General features: G+C 52.1%; 1 protein-coding gene and 1 long non-coding RNA gene across 8 annotated transcripts; one reads left to right on the forward strand and one right to left on the reverse strand.

Annotated features, from left to right (window-relative positions):
- Window positions 1-1,113: 1,113 nt before the first annotated feature.
- On the reverse strand, window positions 1,114-10,491 carry Hcrtr1 (hypocretin (orexin) receptor 1). 6 transcript variants are annotated; one of them, NM_001305392.1, is made up of 10 exons: window positions 9,905-10,059; window positions 8,976-9,093; window positions 8,327-8,564; window positions 8,009-8,187; window positions 6,940-6,955; window positions 6,562-6,805; window positions 6,167-6,282; window positions 4,592-4,818; window positions 3,531-3,652; window positions 1,114-1,901 (listed from the first exon to the last, which is right to left on the reverse strand). In NM_001305392.1, exons 6-10 carry the CDS (start codon window positions 6,656-6,658, stop codon window positions 1,738-1,740), a joined length of 726 nt encoding a protein of 241 aa, NP_001292321.1. In that variant the 5' UTR covers window positions 6,659-6,805; window positions 6,940-6,955; window positions 8,009-8,187; window positions 8,327-8,564; window positions 8,976-9,093; window positions 9,905-10,059; the 3' UTR covers window positions 1,114-1,737. The 6 variants fall into 6 exon arrangements, with proteins under 6 accessions (NP_001292321.1, NP_945197.2, NP_001156499.1 ...); NM_198959.2 differs by lacking the exon at window positions 6,940-6,955; NM_001163027.1 differs by lacking the exons at window positions 6,940-6,955; window positions 9,905-10,059 and adding an exon at window positions 9,320-9,448.
- A 4,359-nt stretch (window positions 10,492-14,850) lies between these two features.
- On the forward strand, window positions 14,851-19,816 carry Gm40259. 2 transcript variants are annotated; one of them, XR_868201.1, is made up of 3 exons: window positions 14,851-14,887; window positions 16,631-16,752; window positions 19,322-19,816. It is a non-coding gene; the product is annotated as a predicted gene, 40259 (long non-coding RNA). The 2 variants fall into 2 exon arrangements; XR_868202.1 differs by lacking the exon at window positions 14,851-14,887 and adding an exon at window positions 15,055-15,150.

The following is a 19,816-nucleotide window of genomic DNA, read 5'->3' on the forward strand; positions in this document are numbered from 1 at the left end:
TACCAAATCTCCCTAACCCTGCCCCAACTTCTCTCAACCACCAGCTAGCCCCGGGCTTATCTGCCACGCCCCAGCCTGGGTTCTCTTGTCCATCAGCCAGCCCTGAGCTTGCCAGATGCCCATTCCTGAGCATCACTCCTTGGCATCTCGGCTACCTCCCTGAGTGTGCTTCATCTTGGTTTTATTATGTGGTGCTAAGGATGGAACCCAACACCTCATATGTTAGACAAATACTCTACCACCTTGTTACACCTCTAGCCCCCGAACCCATCTTTGAAGTGGTGTCAAATCTTGAGAGCTCAAGACCTGTGGGATCCAGCCCTCATGCTTTGTCCCAAACACACTGCACCTCCAGACTTGCCTTACACCTTGATTTGGATCCTAAGACCAGTGGGAACACAGAATGGTCAGGACTGCTCATCCCTGCTGGCCAGCTATGGCTGCTGGGACGATAAGTCTGTAAAGCAGAGGGGCTCCTTAATACATACACCCAATCTGGACAAAAGGACATGCCCACAAGGGGCCATGATGTCTTGGTACTCCTGGGCTGGGACCAAGGCCCTGCCCTACTTCCTGACTGGTGATCTGTCAACACTTGCTGGTGTGCTCACCCCAGTGGCCTCAGACAGATGTCCCCTGCTCCTCGAAGCAGAGTGCCACTCCAGAATGAGTCCACCTTCTCCTCTGGCAACAAGTATTGGGGCCTTTTGGGCAGCTTTGTAATCAGCTCAGTGGAAGCCAGGGCATGGCTGGCTAAGTCCATGGTGCTCTCTTTGTATTCTGTGAGTTCATAGAAAATAAACAGAGCCCTGATTTCCAAGAACATTACAAAGAGTAAATCTGTCAGCCCACTGCCTATCCACCTACCTCCTTACCTTCTGGTCCAGAGGCCATCGGACAGGGAACATAAAGTGTGTCAGAGATCAGAGTCCTGGCCACCAGAGGCTGGGCATTACCAGAGGTAGCATGGCCGCCAGTCAGTTCATCTGGGGTGGCGGCGGGGTTTCACGATAACTCCATTCCAGAGCCTTCTCCTGCCATCCCCCGGCTGCCCCACTTCCCACTACTAACCTGAGCAGCACGGATTTTGTGCAATGACAAAGAAAGAGAACATTCAGTGCCAGGCTTTTAATTACAGCTGCTCCGGGCTGCTGGCCTCCATGCTGAACGAATGGCCACATGGAGAGTGTTTAAGCATTCCACAATGCCAACGAGCTCTAGCCTGTGCAGCATGCAGTCCACACCTGGAGAGGGTAGACCGTGCTTCAGAGCTCACTGAGAAGGGCTGAGCCCAAATTAGTTCACAGGGACACATTGGTGCAACAGGCCATGTGCAGTCCCGGCTTCCAGTGGTCTTCAGGCCAGGTGAATATGTCTGTGGGGACCTTTGGAGCAGACTCCAGGCAGGAAAGGCCTATAATTGAGTAGGAGTCAGGTCTTTGGGAGGAAAGCCAAGCTCTGATAGGGTGAAGTGACACTCTAGGGTAGAGCCATATGAGACAGGGATGACAGTAACCACGCCCACAGCACTAGACGGTTTGCAACACTGCTTTCTTGAGCAGCTTAAGCCCCTATCCACCCAGCTTAGGGGACACAACCTCAGAGAGGGGATGACTCTGGCAGAAAACCAGGACTGGCATCGCACAGCCTCTCACTGAACCGCAGCAGTCTTCCTGTGACTGCTGGGGTGGACCCCAGGCAAAGGACCAGGTCTCCCAGAGCCTGGGCCGGCCCCACTCAGGACAGCACGGTAGTGACGGTGGTCAGCACGACATGCTCAGAGACCTTGGAGACGGAGCAGCGGCTCTGCAAGGACAAGGACTTGTGTCTGGCAGAGGAGCCGGGACCCAGACCAGGCAGGCAGCAGGAGAAGGCAGCCTTGAACTGCTCCCGGAATTTGCCTTGGTTGGGAGACAAAAGACACAGCCGTAAGGGGAAAAACGCAGCAGGAAGGGGGTTGACCTCAAGGAACACCTGCACAACTCTAGCTAGAGCTGCCTGGTGGAGCCCAGAGGGAGGGGCAGAGCTCAGAAGGAGAGCCCAGGGCTACCTTTGCCCTGCCAGCCAGAAAGGCTGAAAGGGCCCCAGCCGGTTCCTGGAGCAAAATGCAATTGTCTTGATTCCTTGACTGCACTCTGGCAAGGAGCCTGGCTCAGGTCATGGTGTCTGGCTCAGGGCCTCACCTGTGTGTCTCCATGACAGGGGTGTGTGTGTGTGTGTGTGTGTGTGTGTGTGTGTGTGTGTGTGTGTGTGTAGGGAGGGAGCTCAGAGTTCACACTGTTGCTGTCCCCCACCCCACCCCACCTCCAGCTCTGCCCCAATGGTGTGGAGATGAAAGCAGCAGGCCTTGCCAGTGACAGTCATACTGCACCAGGGGCTGTGTCAGTCCCCCAGGCTCCGCTCCCATCCCTCACCCAGGAGCATCCTCACACCTTGCCAGACTGTGTTTCACATCACAGAGGAGAGGTGCAGCAGACTATGGTTTGCCCCAAGCCACCCAGCCAGAAGTTGAACCTGGGCATCTAGTCCCAAGTGCATCTCGCAAAGGCGAGGGTGGAGTAGGAGAAGAGACTGCTCATGCGTTTATGCCAGGGGACAGAGGTTTTCTTGAAACCAAACCACCCCCAACTGTGTTGCCAGCCTGCTGTGATCTCGGATCCCACTCAGGGAAGAGCACACAGTAGTTGCTCAGCAAACACAACCTAGGCAAGGAATATATGCATCTGGGTGGCTGCCTGTTCCTTCCTCCTCAGTAATAGCCCTCTCTTCTGTCTTGTCCTCTGAGCTGGGAAGCAGCCAGGCAGCCTGGTTGAGTAATTCTTGAGTCCCAGTGAGAGTTAACACTAGTGATCTCTGACTCTTTCTCAAATGCCCATTTTTGAAAGAATTGCGTCTACTCTTGGGCAGTCATCTTGACAGTTCCTCTGAAGCCTTGTCCCAAATCTTAGGTCCGATGAGTCAATTCTGCTAAGCCAAAGGTAGGAGACCCACTGAGATGGGCTGGGGTAGGTAGAGTACAGGACAACATGGTGGGAATAGGGCTGAGGGGGCCTGGACTCCCAGAAGAGAGAGGAAGTTTGCTTTGTGGCCCATGGATCCAGGGGCAGTCAAGCCACCCTACCCTGTGTCTCTGCTGATGACTACCCCTTGTCCCTTAGCGAGACTATACAATCTCCCCTCAGACAGGGTCTCCAGGGTCCTCTTCCCTCTGGTCTGGTTCCCTCTAGGAGCATAGATTGCTGTGTCTGCTCCAGCCAGAGAGGCACTAGTCGGAAGTCTCACTGAGCATGCTCCCTGGGTGGGCCCAGGCCCTGGCCTTCCTCATAGGCACTGGTGTGCAGGTATGTCACACTCCATCCTGGGTACATCTGCAGGTCAGAGCTCAGATCATGGCTCCTGGGAGGGGCCTTGTATGAGTGACAGGTTTCCAGAGAAAGCCTGGGAACAGGTACATCCACCCCTCCGAGCCCACGATAGACCCAGGGACCATGGCCACCCCGGTCATCACGTCACGTCCGTAGTCCACTTACCACTGAGGAAGTTGTAGATGATAGGGTTGGCGGCACTGTTGGCGTACACTAGCCAGTGGGAGAAGGTGAAGCAGGCGTAGACGGCTTCCCGGTCGCTGGCTTGGCGGAACATCCCGAACACTCTAGTGCCAGGGAGAATGGTGCGAAGCAGATCAGGTGGGCACATGGGAAGTGGCGGGGGGCACAGAGCTCTAACTAGAAGATGTCCCCACTGCTCACTGCTGTCCCCTTGGGGCACTGTCTGAGATCTTGGCCGCTGGTTTTGGTACCCAGACATGGGTTATAACTAGAATGGGCCTTGGGACAATGACCAATGATTTGCTCAGACTTCAGCTCTCTGATCCCCCGGGATCAATCCATCCACCTACCAGAAACACACCGTGGACAGCATCCATTTTTTCAGCTAAAGCAGCTGAGGCTTAGAGAATTGCGTGCCCAAGATCACACAGACTGGACATGGCCAAACCCAGACTGACCCTGCCGGTCCTCCATGACCTTCCAGTGACAACTCATGGCTCCTCATCTGCTGCATCCTCATGTCCTTCTGCCTAACCTGCTATCCTCCAGACCCCTGATGCTTGCTCCTGACTTTGAACTCAGATCCTCTTGCCTTGGCCTGCTAAGTGCTGAGCTTGCAGACATACACCTCCCAGCTCCTCAGAGAACAATAATAACAACAGCAGCAACAACATTAACAACAACAACAACTATGTATCCGAGACAAAACCAAACCCACCAGCCTCCCTTATTACTCTGTTCTCTTTTGGAATTTCATCTTTCTTCAGGACCCTCACAGCCTGATACTACACTACTTTTTCTGTTGATTTGCCCTCTTTCTCGCTGGAATGCAGCCTCTATGAAGACAGGGCTCATGTCTGTCATTTGTACCCAGTCATCCTAGAACTTGATAGCTGAGTGCACAGAGGAAGGATTTTCTAATTGCACTTGGAGCTGAGCCAGATATCCCCGTGCACAGATAGAGGAGGTGGAAACAGGGCAGAGTAACTGCCTGCCCCAGGGTGGAGTTCCTCCCTACCTACAAGCTCCCCACGTGTCCTTACCTCTTAAGGACATTGAGGACACTGATGGGCAGATAACAGAGTGCAAAAACCAGCAGGACTACCATCAGCATCTTAGCCGTCTTCCTCCGAGCTCGCATCTGCTTCACCTCAGCCAGGAAGGCTCGGGCCCGGGGCTGGGGCTCTGTACAGAGGCCCTGGTGCTGAGCCTCCAGTTGTTCCGAGGGCCGTTTCCAGTTCCGCACCAAGGCTGATGTGGTACCAGGGATCTAGCCAACACACACACACACACACACACACACACACACACACACAGAGGAAGGAAAGGTGGATGTCTCCTTGAGAGAGTCATTCCCTATGGTTAGGGCCTAGTGAGCAAGTCAGGGACATACAAGGACACTGCCACATTGCGGGGTTCTGAACACCCCTCTAACTGCTCCCCCATCCTCCTGAGATCTGCAGCTCCGTCTTTGGGACAGGATGAAAAGCTGAGTCATGAAGAGATGTCCATGTCACACTGTAGGGAGCCCTGGGAATCAGGAAGGGCACGGGGAAGGCCTGACACCAGCTCTCTGCCTAGGCAGATGCCTTGCAATCACCCCACAGCCAAGAGGCATGGATCCAGGATGCAAGAAACTAGAGTTTAGAGACTGCTCATACATTTGTGAGCTGTGACTTCTCTAGTCCTTTGCTTTCTTAAGGTAGACCAGCCAGGAAAGGCTCTAACTGGGTATGCCTACATCTCCCAACCCATCTCCCAACCCAGTGCCCTGCATGGCCTAGGCATGGGTAGCACTGTGCAGAACGTACATGATATCCCAGAATGTCACTGAGACCTGTCAGCCCGTGACACGTGTTCTCTCACTGCCTAGATACTGGCTCAGGACTTACTGCCACAGTACAAATGGCTCCTAGCACCCACCTTTCTGTGAACACAATCTCAGCAACCCCACTAAGGCTCCATGTAATGAGGAGAAAGCCAGGCCTGGAACCAGTTGGCCTGGCTGGCCTTAGCAGTCACACTCAGGGGTGGGCAAGAGTGCCTCACTGGGCAAGTGGTCTGAAACTGCAAAGGTTAACATTCTGATCCTAAGCTGAGCTCTGGAGCCTGGCTTGGGTTTTGACCTCTGATTTTCTGCTGGCTAGCTGAGTGCTTTCCGGAGGAGGGAGGGACATTGTGTTGCTTCTCTGGGTCTGTTTTCTCACATTTTTAGGGGGGAGGGGAATAAGATATGGCGGTTAAAGCCGGCTTTATAATCCTAGCTACACAGGAGACTGAGGCAGGAGAATTGGATGTTCAGTCTAGTCAGACCAACTTAGCAAGACCCTGTAACATTTTTAAAAAGGACAGAGGGAACCTGGATCAGGGAGAAAGGCTCTGTGCATATTCTTTAGTGCTGGAACACTTGTCTGGCTTATGCCAAAGCCCTGGAAGGTAATTGATTAATTAAAAGAGGCTGCAAGTCACTTTGGGGCCTCCAGCTCCCCACGTCCCTGGGCCTGGCCTCGCTATATTCGCAGTGCAGATAATATGTTCCAATGTCAGGGACCATCTACTCCCTTAGAAAAACAGCTTCCCCCTTCCCAGCCCAGACAGCGACAGCAGATGAGCCTCACCTGGCGGCCCCAGAGCTTGCGGAAGATCTGGAAATAGGCCATAGCCATGAGGCCCAGTGGGGCCAGGTAGGTGACAATGAAAAAGCAGCTGTGATAGATCTTGGGGTAGAGTTCATCTGTAGGTCGCAAGACACAAGGGTCAAGTTCACCCTGGAGGTCCCCGTCTGCCTCAGCAATGCCACCCTGTCCCAACATGAACCAAAGCAAGACCTGGGGACAACTGAATTCACATAAGCACCTTGGGTAGAGAGAGAGCCTAGAATTGCCCAGTCTAGTGGTGCCAGCCTGGAGGGATCCCCAGCTGATGCTCACACTAGAGGAGATACCTACCCTGGGGGTACCCACCCTGAAAATCCCCTGCCCTGGGGGTATACACCTCCAGAAGTGCCCATTACCTGCCCAGTGCTCATCACAGACAGAGAAGAGCCGGGTGCGATTGGCTAGCTCAGGCAGCACGCTGCTGCACTCCATGACAGCAGCCTGGGGCACCATGACAGCCAGCGACACAGCCCAGATGCCCAGGATGGAGCCACGGGCACGGCGAGCTGTGCTCTTGAACAACAGTGGGTGGCAGATGGCATACCAGCGGTCCAGGGCGATGAAGCTGAGAGTCAGCACTGCCACTGACACCGACACAGCCTGCCCCACAGGGACACAACATCAGAGGTAGGGCGGGGCAGGGGGAGGGGAAACAGTTCACAGCCCAGAGCTACCAGTGCAGCAAATCGTGACTCCACCCCTTTGTGCTGTGTGAATTTGGGCAAGTCACTCACCCTCTCTGAGCCTCATCTGCAGAATGGGAATATAGCATCTATCTGGCAGGATGCTGGTGAGAATAAATGAAATCGTGTATGGAAAATGTCCAATTGGAGACCTGACACACACAATGAGACTTTGTGTGGCAAACAGACCTCTCCCTATTTTTTTCTAAATAATTTTTTTTATGTACATTGATGTTTTGCTTGCATGTATGTCAGTATGAGGGTGTTGGATCCCCTGGAACAGGAGTTACAGACAGTTGTGAGATGACATCTAGGTGCTGGGAATTGAACCGGGGGCCTCTGGAAGAGCCAGTGCTCTTAACCCCTGAGCCATCTCTCCTACCCCTCCTTTCTCTACTTTTAAAACCTATGAAGTAGGTGTCCTGGTACAGTGAAGAGATGAGACACATGATCTCCATCCACAGAGGGGACCAGTTGGGCAGAAAACCTTAAAGCAGTGTGAAGTCCCTGAGGCATCACTGTCAGCCCGGGAGGTCACCCCTATGCTGTTGGGAAATCTCTCTTGGTCTGAGCGGCACAGATGAATTGACTGGTAGTATAGGTAGGCATTGCCTCCAGGGTGCCCTGTTTCCCAGGATACAGGAAGAGGACCAAGGGCTACTAAGAGGCCGTGGTGGTCTCTGGCTAGTCCTCTTCCTATTCCACTGATATCATCTGGGTGTCCTGGTGTCCAGCGTTGGGGAAGGAGACTAGAGAGAGAATTCTGTTTGTCTCTCTTGGTCCCTACTGGAGTCAGGGAGCAGACCTGTTAAGTGCAGGTCTGTCACTGTGGGCTTCTGTCTCTTCTCTGCATGTGCCTGTGGACCCGAAAGTAACTCTGTGTGTGTGTCTGTGTGTGTGTATGTGTCTCTGTGTGTGTGTGGTCAAGTTTGTCTATGTGTGTATGTCGGGCTGTGTCTGTGTTCCCAACTGTCCAGCCTGGTGGTTTGAATAGCCCCACAAGAGTCCTAAGCCAGTGTAACTTGACTGAAAGGCAAACAATAAAGTTACTGAAAGCCACCAAGGTCATAGGTTTTGGACAGATGTGGTAGAGGGTGCTGAGGGCCATGGGAGAGCTAACCTGGAGATAGGGAATGACCTTGCACAAAGCCTGGCCGAAGAGCCACGACTCGGTGATGTCCACTAACAGGCTGGCAGGCAGGCAGATGGCAGTCACCAGCACATCTGCCAGGGACAGGTTGACAATGAAGTAGTTGGTGACTGTCCTCATGTGGTGGTTCCGCCACACAGCCAGGCAGACTGCAGAGAGCAGCAAGGTGAGGTGAAGCCAGTTAGCAAAGCCACACACATTCAGGCCCCATCCCGACCTCACCAGCAAGAATGGGTATGAAGGGAAGGCCCAGGACTCCCTCTAGTTCAGAAGAAAACAGACACCTACCCAGGGTATTGCCCACCAAGGCTATGAGGAACACAGCCACGTAGGCTGCAATGAGAACCCACTCGTACTGCTTCGGGTAGAGATAATCGCGCCACAGGTATCGGAGGAACTCGTCCTCATAGTCTGGAGGCAGATGGAAGGGTTCCCCACTACTAGTGGGGACTCCAGGCTGGGCCCCAGGAGTGGCCGAGGGTTCCATGAGTTTAGGAGCCACTTCAGCTGAGGAGAGTCCTGGGCTCTGTGGAGAAAGAGAAACTCCCACAAGCCCTCAGCCCACTCCTTTCAAAGGCCCTGGTCTTGCCCTCAGGTCTTTGGGGTCTCAGACCAAACTTCCTGAGGGAGAGGAGGTAGGGAAGAAAGGAAGGAGGGAAGAAAGGAGGGGAGGAAGGAAGGAAGGGAGGAAGGGAGGGAGGGAGAGAGGGAGGGAGGAAGGAAGGAAGGAAGGAAAGAAGGAAGGAAGGAAGGAAGGAAGGAAGGAAGGAAGGAAGGAAGGAAGGAAGGAAAGAAGAGGACATTAGGGACTTTGTCTACCTCCGTCTCTTTATTCTTAGTCATGGGGTGGGAATGGTGGAGCTAGGCACCTTTTACCTCCCTCCTTGAGACTCAGTTTCCCCACCCAGTGGTCCAACAGAGTATTAAAGTTACCTACCTTCCAGAGCCACGATGAAGAGTATTGAGCTCTAAGGTTTGGGAACTACTTCACCCAGAGCCTGGTACACCCAGAAGCTGGCCCTCCAGTCAGTATTCGGTATCATTATTAGCAAGCCCTGTTGTGTGGATGGAGAGACGGGAAGCTGAGAGGTTGAGTCCCTTGTTCAAGGTCACAAAGCCAATCCAGGACAGTCTGAGTCCTCCGGCCACCACAGATTTAGGAAGGAAACCCATCCCCAACGACAAATATTCTTTCTTGAGTCAGTCCTCAAGCCTTTTCCCTTGGCTGGGAAAAGGGTGCAGGGAGATATTAAAGACCTAGGTCCCGCCCACTAGACTTGCCAGATCCTCCTCAGTGAGCGTACACGCGCGGGAACGCACAGACCCGCGAAGAGGAGTGCGGGTAAGCACCTTCCTAGGAGAGACGAAAGGAGGATCCTCACGCCAAGAAACAGGCTTCTCAAGACCCCCCTTGCTAGGTCTCCTGGAGTCCCCGGGGCCGAGATGCTCCCCGACGGCCGCCAGGGGTCGCTGAGCCGGTGCGCAGGCCGCTCTCCATTCATAAATCCGGCCTGGCTCAGGCCGCTCCCTCCTCCCTTGCTCAGACCCCTTCTTCCCTTGGCTGGGTAGGGACGACCCCAGATTGGTGTTAAGAGGATGGACAGTCCTTTCGAGAGCCCTAGGGGAAGGGGCAGAGACATTGGCCTACCGATTTCCCAGCGGGACCTCCCTGCTCCTTAGGGGGTCTGGGAGGATTCCCAGAAGGGGCAGCAAGTGCGCTAAAGGGTACCTCCCGGAGGTGAGCGGAGTGGGGGGTGGCGCAGTCTTCCGGCACCCAGGTCCCCAGAGACTCCAGCCCCCTCCATCACCTGCCGATGCTCTTCTGGAATCCCCAAGTCAGTCCTGGGGGTCGCCCACGCCCCGCACCTGTTGGCTCCCGGCCCCGGGCATCCTCCGTTGCTGGAACCTGGACCTTGCTCGCGGGACTTCGCCTTGGTGCGGAACTGGAGACGCGGCGGGGTAGCCCCCTCCTGAGGCGGCGCTGTCCGCTCAGTGGCTGCGTGGTCCCGGCTCTGGTGCCCGCGGTAGCTCGGGAGGGCTAGGGAGGGCTGCGCGCCGCGGGGAGGGGAGCGGAGCGGGATGCTGGGAGGAGAGGGGAGGGAGCCCCGGCCTGTCTGCACTCGAGGTCACCCAGCTGGAGCCCCGCCTTGTACTTCACGCTTCCATCCACCTCCATTCACGCGTCCACTGGCTCATTCACATCCTTCGCACACTTACGCTCCCGCCACCCGGCATTCAGCACGCACCTGGGGTGGGGAGCGTCGAGGGGCCACAGAGCAGGGGTGGACCCCACCACTACTTGCTGCCTCACCTGACCGATTAGGGTGGTGGCACAGGTGAGTGGCATAAGGGTAAGAGGATGCCGGTGCCGCCTTCAAGCAATCTCAGGACGCGCTGGAGCAGCTGGTGTCCAGAGATGTCAGAAAGCCCTGATCTTTCCCGTTCTCCCTGCCCCAAATCCTTCTTGTTCACATTTACTTTCCCCCTCCTAAAGCACAGACATGAGGTGGAGGCAGAAGAAGGGAAGCTGGAGGCGTTCATTAACTCAATATTTACCAATCTCTGTGGCAAGCAATGAACCTGTAATACGGCCGCCATTTCCACAGGATACTCAATGCATGATCTCATTTAATCCCCGCGTCAGCCTGGGGGAGATAGTTATTACTGTCCCCATTTTACAGATAAGTCCTTGGATACACACAGCTCGGGGCTTTGCCCAAGGTCAGAGGCAGTGCTGAGGTTCGAACCTGTGTTTCACTCTCAGATCTCCCAGAGCCCCTCTAACCCCCAGTTCTGCATAGGATGTAGGCTTCCGGGGAGTAAGGCATTTCCCTATGGTGTCCACAAAGATGGGTGAGACCTAGGGAGCTGAGAGTCACAACAGAGCAGAAGAGCTCACCCAGGACTTCCTAGAACAGCAACACCTGCTCTGAAGCCGGAAGCAGGACCAAGTGGCCCTTGGGTTAACACGGAGGTGTGTGTGTGTGTGTGTGTGTGTGTGTGTGTGTGTGTGTGTGTCTTTAAGGCAGACAACAGCAGGTGCACATGATTGGATCAGGTCTCCTGGGAATCCTAGCAGGTGGGTGGGGACTTTGTCCACCTATCACCTCAAGACAGTGTCGTCCAAGCAAGGGTCCTTTCTCACACATCCCTTCCTTCCTGGGAGTTGTAACCACCATCTTCCCTTTGCAGCCAGACCCTCTTCTAAGGCACTGGAGATGCAAACAGGGGGTCTGTGAGCAGATGACTAGGACATCACCCTTCTGGGTCTGGTGACCTCTATCTACTCTGGAAGAATGGGAGTGGCTGGACCCAAGGCAGAAACTCTGTCCTTGGGTAGTTGTGGCATCTGTATGCAAGAATATAGGCCACAGATCTCTAGGACTCTAAAACTGTCATGTCTGCTCTGAGTGCTGCCTGAGGCAGGGGATGGATGAAGGACTCCAGAGAAGAGGGACTGTGGTGTGTGTGTGTGTGTGTGAGAGAGAGAGAGAGAGAGAGAGAGAGACAGAGACAGAGACAGAGACAGAGACAGAGACAGACAGAGACAGAGACAGCGACAGAGAGAGGCAGAGAGACAGCAGAGACACACAGAGAGAGACACAGTGGGGTGATAAGGGAGAGGGTTTATATATTCACAGAGGGTGGTTAGGATGTCTCTAAAGAAACTAGCCATGGGTATTTGTGTGTCTCCGTACGAGAGTAGGCTTTTGGATGATGATTGGCTTCCCCCTGGGTAAGAGATGTCTTATGTGTCTTGATTTGTCCCTTTGTTTTGGTGTCTGTGTCTAAGGACTGTATGCACACGTGTGTATGTGCGTGCGCTCAGTGTATTTCAGTGTGTCTCCCTGTGAGTTTGGGAATGTGCGTGTGGGCATGCCTTTGTGTCTACAGCTCTGCAAGTGTGTGAATGTGGAACTCGGTAGTCTGCTCCCATGGTGATGAGTCATCCTTCTGCATTCTGTCCGCACCCCCCCTCCCCAAACACACACACCAATCTGGAGCTGCGACCATTTGCCATGTAGGGGTCCCAGAGGAGGCTACAGCACGTGGGGGATGGGAGGCAGATCATGCAAGGACATTCAAGTAACAGCTGCTGCAGGCGATGTACAGTCAGGGATTGTGGAAGATACAGATCGCTGCGTGGGCAGTGGGCAGCCCAGGCTCTGCACCAACTCTACAGTTCAGAGCTGTGGATTCCAAGTCCCCTAGGCGCTCTAGCTTGGATAGAGCAAACAGCCTCCATTCTTCCAAGGCAGTGTACACAGGGGGAGGGGGAGTGCCTTTGTCCATGTGTGTGGATGGAGACTGGCTGCTATTCCTTTAAACCATGGAGAGATACAATGTCTTAGCATCTTAGGGCCAGTCCCAGCCCCACTGACCATCTCAGCTACCCACTTCTCCTGCTTTATTCCTGTGTACCCCAGAGATGGCTGCCCTCTAAGATGAAAGTCATGAGGGACACCTGAAGGGGGCAGATCTCCGTTCCTCACCCATCTGACCCTGATTAGCAGGAGACTGTAGGAACCAGGACTGTCTGGTCCTGAGTTGGGTACCCCAATTCAGCTACAGATGCCTAGAGAAATGAGAGAGAGAGAGAGAGAGAGAGAGAGAGAGAGAGAGAGAAAGAGAGAGAGAGAGAGATATGCTTAGAGGACTCCTGAGCTGGGTGCACCGTGGACGACTGGCAGGAGCTGCCATTGTTTAGTTCTTGGGCACCATGGTACTGGCCTCTGGGAGCTCCTGGCAAAGTGCCAGTGCCCAAGAGGGATCAAGGACTCCAGGTTTTCCATCTTTGGACTGGGCTCACAAGCCCTGGTGCCTCCTCTGCTCAGGGAAGGCCAGCCTGAAGCCTTGGCTTTGCTTGTGCTGTCTGTCAAACTGTGTCCACATGACTTTTTTTTTTCCTGGAACCAGCCAGCCACAGCCTTGTTGATCTAATCCCGAGCCTCCAAGCCACAGGTCCCTGTCACATCCATCTTCAAGTGTCAGCCCAGACACTGTCCTAAGGTGCTGCTTCTCCATTCCTCCCTCCCAATGCCAATGCCAATGCGACTTACAGTAACCTCTGTCTGGCTAGGACTGGAGCAACTGAACAGTAATTGGCTTTACAATTTGTGGATGCCTCAGGCCTGGCTGTGGTGAGCGGCTATGGCCAGGGGGCAGAGATGTTGTTTAGAAGGCTCTAAGTCAGGAAACAGAGGGTAGACTGGGCTCTACTGTGCTCTGGGAAGGGGGTTCCAAGGACAGAGACTAGGGAAGTCACCAAGGTAGCTGTGAGGTTTTTTTGTCCCTGAGTTCAATGGCAATGACTTCTAGGAAGTGTTAGCCAAATATTCATGACCCAGATAGTTCATGCCCTCAGCATCTACACAGGATGTCCTCGTCTGTCCCCTGGAGGAAGAGCTCCACGTATCAGACCTGAGGGGCTTAGAGGGATCAACATGCACTGAGAAAGGAGGGATGCTAGGTCTGGAATCAGGACCCTCAGAGATTTAGACATCATCCTCCACACAGGAGTGGGGCAGGAGAAGGGGCTTGGTCACCCAGCTACTCACTCAAGAAACCGTGAGGGCCATGCAACAGCAGAGCAGACCCTGCAGCTTAGGCTGGGGCGCCCCTTATATAGAGGTGGTTGGGAGGAGTCAAATGCATGGGGGTGGGGGCGTACTGTAAGGAGACAGACACTGGTGGAATGAGTTTAGGATCCGCAATATGAGTACAAGAAAACCTACCTGAATAGTTGGTCAAGAGGTGGTTGAAAGGAGGCCAGGGGCACAGGCTCTGGGGCCAGAAAGGCCTGGCTTAGCTGCCCAGCTCAGTACTCCTGTGTTACTTCCATGTCCCTAGAACTCTGTAATCAGTTAGATAATACCTCAGAGGGACTCTAATTTGACATCAAGCTGGCTGGTTCAGCAGTTGTGAGCATGTGCAAGGCTTTGTTCTATCCCTAACACCGGACAAAGGGATGTAGGGTTAAGGTGGTCAAATTGGAGGTCTGGAGTCTGGGGATGTGGCTCAGAGGTGGAGTGCTTGCTTACCGTGCACAAGGCCCTAGGGGTTTGAAGTGGAAACTTAAGGATTCTTTGGGAAGTCAGTTGGATGGTGTTTCACTAGGGCAGGCACGTGAAGGAACATTTAGCTGAAGCAGACACAGGTGAAAGACTAAGGCAGGCTCATGATGGAAGGTTTCACCGAAGCAGACAAGTGAAAGGATGTTCTGCTAAAGCAAGCATGTGAAAGGACACGTGACGAAGGATGCTTTGTTAACAACATTCATATATTGGTCCACCTTACATTGCGTAGTTGAGCTGCATTTGTCAGGACTCCATAGAGAGAACCACACCAAAAAAAACCTCTGGCGTGTGCTGCAGTTTCTTGCCACTTCCACAGACTCAGTCTGATTGGCAGAGTGATGTCAGCGGAGACAGACGCATGTGTTAAGGCAAGACCCATGGAGGATATGTGATGTTTAGAGAGAGTATAAAAAGAACGGGTCAAACAGGGACGGAGGCTGAGCTAAACTTGCTTACAGAGCTAGCTGTGCAACACTTGTGGGTCTTGTGTCTTCGCTGATCTTCGGTTCACTGAGAGAGGCACAGCTGAGAGCTTCTCCTGGTGTTCCTCCTGGTCCCTCCTGCTGACTCAAGTCAAGGCTGAGGCCTGGCTGTCCCTGCTAAGTTGAGTTACCACTGTTGCTAACCCGACTCTGCAGAACTGGACTGCTGGTGTATCCCTGAAGTGTTTGCAAGTGGATCAAGCTGCTGCTGCTGCTGCTGACCTGTGAACTGAACTGACAATTTCCAGACAACACAGATCGGGGTTGCTCTAAAGAACCTTTCTAAACAGGTCTGCTCCCCCCACAATCCCCCACTGCCTCGTCCATATCCTTTCTTTCCCATTACCTCTGGTGGGTGGTGGGCTACAGGGGAGATCAAAGAGTTTAAGAACCATCATTAAAAATAGGATTTGAAAAAATTTAAAGTTACAGGGGTTCTACACCAATGCTTCAAAAACAAAAACAAAACCCAAGTCTTGACTATCCCTGGAACGAGACAATGAGCCCCACAGTCTAGAAGACGTGCAGATATGACTGTATTATAAAGCTTGAGGTGAGGAGATTATGCTGAACACCCGGGTAGCTTCTAAGAAGGAATTAGGAGCCTCAGACAGGGTGGCTGTGAGGAAGGGGCCCCAGGCTGAGTGTGGGAAGTGCACCCCAAGGGCAGCCTGCGAACCTGGAAAAGTAAGGGAGTCACTCCCCAGATCCTGTCCTAGTAGTGCAGCCCTGCCTATCCCTTGGTCTTCCTCTTTGAGAATTCATTAGGATGTGGGCTCTCAGCATGGAGATCAGCTCACATTGATGTTATAGTATGTGAGTGCACATATACGTACACACACACACACACACACACACACACACACATGCCACTGGTTAAAATCAAACACCAGTAGCTTTTCCCATAGGGAGGCTTGTGGGAGGACTTCCTGAGACCAGGCAGGCATGGAGAGTGTCAGGACCAGGCATCAGCAAGATGAGGACTGACATCCTTGGATGCATGATCATTCAATATTAGGCTTCCATTTTAAAATCCCAGCAGTCATGGGGGAAGAATTAACCCCATCAGACAGGCTTCCGCTTAACTTGTGGTTTGATATTGCAAATATTCTGAGCGCTAGGGTCTTGTGAGAGCCTCCAAATTATTAAATGACACTACTATTAATATCTTAGGGTTTCTGTTGCTGTAATGAAACACTATGACCAGGAAGGCTTGGAGAGGAAAGGGTTTCTATTGCTTACACCTCCCAAATCACCGCCTGGTCCTCTGAGGGAAGCCAAGACAGGAACTCAAACTGAGCAGGAACCTGGAGGCAGAAGCTGGTGCGGAGGCCATGGAGGAGTCCTGCTGTTTGCTGGCTTGTTCATCCTGCTTTTATTATAGAACCCAGGACCACCAGTCCAGGGGTTTCGCCACTCACAGTGGCCTGGACTCTCCCTACACTGATCAGTAATTAAGAAAATGCCTTACAGGCCTGTTTCCAGCTGCGTATTCTGGAGGCATTTTCTCCATTGAAGCTCCTTTCTCTCAGATGACTACAGCTTGTGTCAAGTTGACACAAACCTAGTCAGCGCAATTAGTGAACAATAGCCACTGTGAATGCGTATGGGTGTGGTTATTCTGACACAAAAAAACCAGAAGGAACAAAAATCAAGAAATGGCTTGTTCCTCTGGGGTGATCTGGGTATGAGAGGTCAGAACACGTAGGGGGTGGGCAGGAGTCAGAACGATTGGACTGACTAGGTATTTGAGAAAAATCTTAAACAGGAGAGAAAAAAAAATCTAGGGACAAAAATCCTCCAGGAGCAACTTGGGCTAGGTCTTAAGGACTGGATAGGAGTTTGCAGGTGGTTTTTTGGAGTGAGATGTTGTAGTGGTTTGGATGAGAATGGCTCATATATTCAAATATTTGGTCCACAGGTGGTGGAACTGTTCAGGAAGGATTAGGAGGTGTGGCCTTGTAGGGGGAGCTGCATCACAGGGGTGGGGGTGGGGCCTTGACGTTTTAAACATCAATGCTATTCATTCCTAGTATCTCCGACTTATGCTTATTGTCTCAAGATGTGAGTTCCCAGCTACAGTGCCATGCCTGTCAGTCTGCTAGCCTGTTGCCATGCTTCCTGCCCTGGTAGTCATGGACTCATCCTCTAAAATGTAAGCATTCAGTAACCTTTTTCTCTTATAAGTTGTCTTGACCATGGTGTTTTGTCATGGCAATGGAGAAATAAGTTAGAAGGAAATGGTGGGCAAGAATGAAAAAGGAGGAGGGGAGGTGGTCTAGCCTGGGACAGTGTGAGCAGAGGTGAGGAACAGGTCTGGTGTGAGAGCTACCAAAGCAGCATTTAGTTTGGCTCAGGTGTTCCCAAAAGGAACAAAATAGAGAGATGAATCAGGCTGTATCCCAGTATTCAGGAGGAAGAGGCAGGCAGATCTCTGTGAGTTCAAGGCCTGTCTGTTGTACACGGGGAGTTCCAGGCCAGCAAGTGGTACATAGAGAAACTTAAGAAAGGGAGAGAAAGAGACAGAGAGACAGAGACAGACAGAGAGACAGTAACACAGAGACACAGGGAAACAAAGACACAGAGATGGAGGGAAACACAGAAAGACACACAGAGATACAGAGAAACACAGAGACATGGGCAGACAGAGACAGAGAGACAGACAGAGAGACAGAGAGATACAGAGACATAGGGAGAGAGACAGACAGAGACACAGAAAGACAGAGAGACAGACAGAGACACAGGGAGACACAGAGACAGAGAGACAGAGAGATGGGAAGAGAGAGAGAGTGAGTTTGAATTAGTCTATCCTAGAGGCAGTACAGTCTCTGCAGGGCTGCAGCAGGTTATGATGCAGACAGATCACTAGTCTTGCCCTGAAACTTCAGGACTTTTAAAATGAACAAAGAATATACTCTTCTCCTTCAGAATAAATCGTTTGGAGAAAAAAATAAAGTAAGATCGTTTTTAATTTTGTAGAGTAGCAGCAGATCCTTGCATTTGAATACAGCTACCATAACAGAAGGTGTCGATGTCAAAAGATGACAGCATCTCTCTCTGTAGGCCATCCAGGACTGGCAAGGCAGCTCTGCCGTTACCAGGACACCAGCACTCAGCTAGGATAGAGGGGAGTCCGGATTGTGTGCAGAGAGACTGGAGCCACACTGGATTTAAATCATGGATTAGCTACTTTCCTGCTGGGTGACTCTGACGCACTACTTAGCTTCCCTGTGCTTGGGTTTCATCATCTTTAAATGGGAACAACACTATACCAAGCCATGGTGAAAAGAATAATGTCCCCCCCGACGGGTGTCTGCATCCTGGTTGCTAGCATCTATAGCAAATGGAATTTGCAGAAATGACTAAGATGTTCGAAAGGGCAGGGATGGAAATCATCCAGTAGGGTGCTTCCTGAGCACGCACAAAGCCTTTAGTTTGGTCCCCAGCACTACTTATAAATCGGGCATGGTGACACATACCTGGAATGACAGCACTTGGGAGGTAGAGGTTGGACGATCAGAAGTTCAAAGTCATCCTCAGCTACATAGCAAGTTCAAGGGCAACCTAGACTACATGAGACCCAGTTTCAAAAAAGGTTTTGTTTTTATTTTGAGACAAGGTTTCCATTCGTAGGCCAGGCTGGCCTGGAATTCACAGAGAGATGCCCGCCTCTGCATCTGCACCATCTCAAGTGTTGCCTGGCAGAGAGAGAGAGAGAGAGAGAGAGAGACAGAGAGAGACAGAGAGAGACAGAGACAGAGACAGAGAGACAGAGAGACAGAGAGACAGAGAGACAGAGAGAGACAGAGACAGTGGCAGATGGAGGGAGGCAAGGAGGGGGAGAGGACAGGGAGAAGAGGGAGAGGGACAGGGAAGAGAGGGACATGGAGAGAAAGAGAGAATCTTGAGATGGGGTGTTATTTTAGATTGCCTTGGTAAGCCTAACATAATCATAAGAGGCCCTTCAAGAAGAAGACTGGGGCTGGTGAGATGGCTCAGTGGGTAAGAGCACCCGACTGCTCTTCCGAAGGTCCAGAGTTCAAATCCCAGCAACCACATGGTGGCTCACAACCATCCTTAATGAGATCTGACTCCCTCTTCTGGAGTGTCTGAAGACAGCTACAATGTACTTACATGTAATAAATAAATAAATCTTAAAAAAAAAAGAAGAAGAAGACTGAAAGTAGGACTGGTCAGGCTTTGCTGACGGAAGCACATGAACGTGGAGATCCCGGGGAAAGCAGCTGATTTTCCCCGGAGTCTGAAAGAAGGAAGCATTCCCAGCTAACACTGTTTTTAGACATCTGCCCTCCAGGCAGGCCCATTTTTAAAACCACTGCACAGACCAGCAAGATGGCTCAGTGGGTAGAGGCACTTTCCACCAAGCCTGACAGCCTGAGACCAGTTCTCAGGATGAATACAGGTGCCTACATGCATACACAATAAGCAAACGCAGTCAAAGCCATAAAAGTGCTTAACATGTAATCAGTGTGCGCGCGAGTGTGTGTGTGTGTGTGCTTGAGTGTGTGTGCGTGTGTATATGTGCATGTGTGTGTGCGCGCACGTGTGTGTGTGTGTGTGTGTGTATGCATGTGTGTGCGTGTGTGTGCGCGCATGAGTGTTGTCCACTGTAACTTATAACAAGACTCAGCCTGGGCCAGAGAAGGCTTGTCACACTCATATTCAAAGTAATGAAAAGAAGTGTTATTTCTCCATATATCCAGGTAACCCAAATGTGATTACCTGAATGAATGTCGCTGTAAGGGATGCTGGGAAATGCGCTTTTGCTTCAGAGAGACATTCCAGCTGACGATGCATAAGTGTTTTATGACTCAGGAAATCAGGTGGTTACCAAAGAGCTACAGCGTCCAGCGTCGGGACAACCTTCCAGTGGTAACTTCCTCCTGAGTTTGGTTACACACACATTTCCCCACTCTTTCTGATGACATTCATTTCCTTTTGCTTCATTGTGGTGCCGGGCGTGGATCCTGGGGCCTTTCAGATGCTAAAGTGTTCTCCCCTTTACACGTGTCCTCGGTACCATTAGTTTTATGGAGGGGTTTCTGGACTCCCCAGTGTATAAAATGTTCATTACTCTTCCCTGCCCTTCCTATTCATGCCTCTACTAACTGTGTTTGCCTCTGGTTCTGTATCCACAATTAAAATGTCTATAATTGGATTTCAAATATTGACAGTCAATAAAGCATTTTGGGAGTACA

Source organism: Mus musculus, chromosome 4, assembly GCF_000001635.26.
Source record: "Mus musculus strain C57BL/6J chromosome 4, GRCm38.p6 C57BL/6J".
Taxonomy (NCBI): domain Eukaryota; kingdom Metazoa; phylum Chordata; class Mammalia; order Rodentia; family Muridae; genus Mus; species Mus musculus.

What these genes read in the sequence shown, in the direction of transcription:
- Hcrtr1 (XM_017320156.2), bottom strand. Translation starts at nt 8,525, where the DNA reads ATGGAACCCTCGGCCACTCCTGGGGCCCAGCCTGGAGTCCCCACTAGT. An exon ending in CTTGGTGGGCAATACCCTGG is followed by an intron (nt 8,188 to 8,326) that starts GTAGGTGTCTGT and finishes TGCTCTCTGCAG; the next exon opens with TCTGCCTGGCTGTGTGGCGG. An exon ending in AGGTCATTCCCTATCTCCAG is followed by an intron (nt 6,806 to 8,008) that starts GTTAGCTCTCCC and finishes CCTGTGGGGCAG; the next exon opens with GCTGTGTCGGTGTCAGTGGC.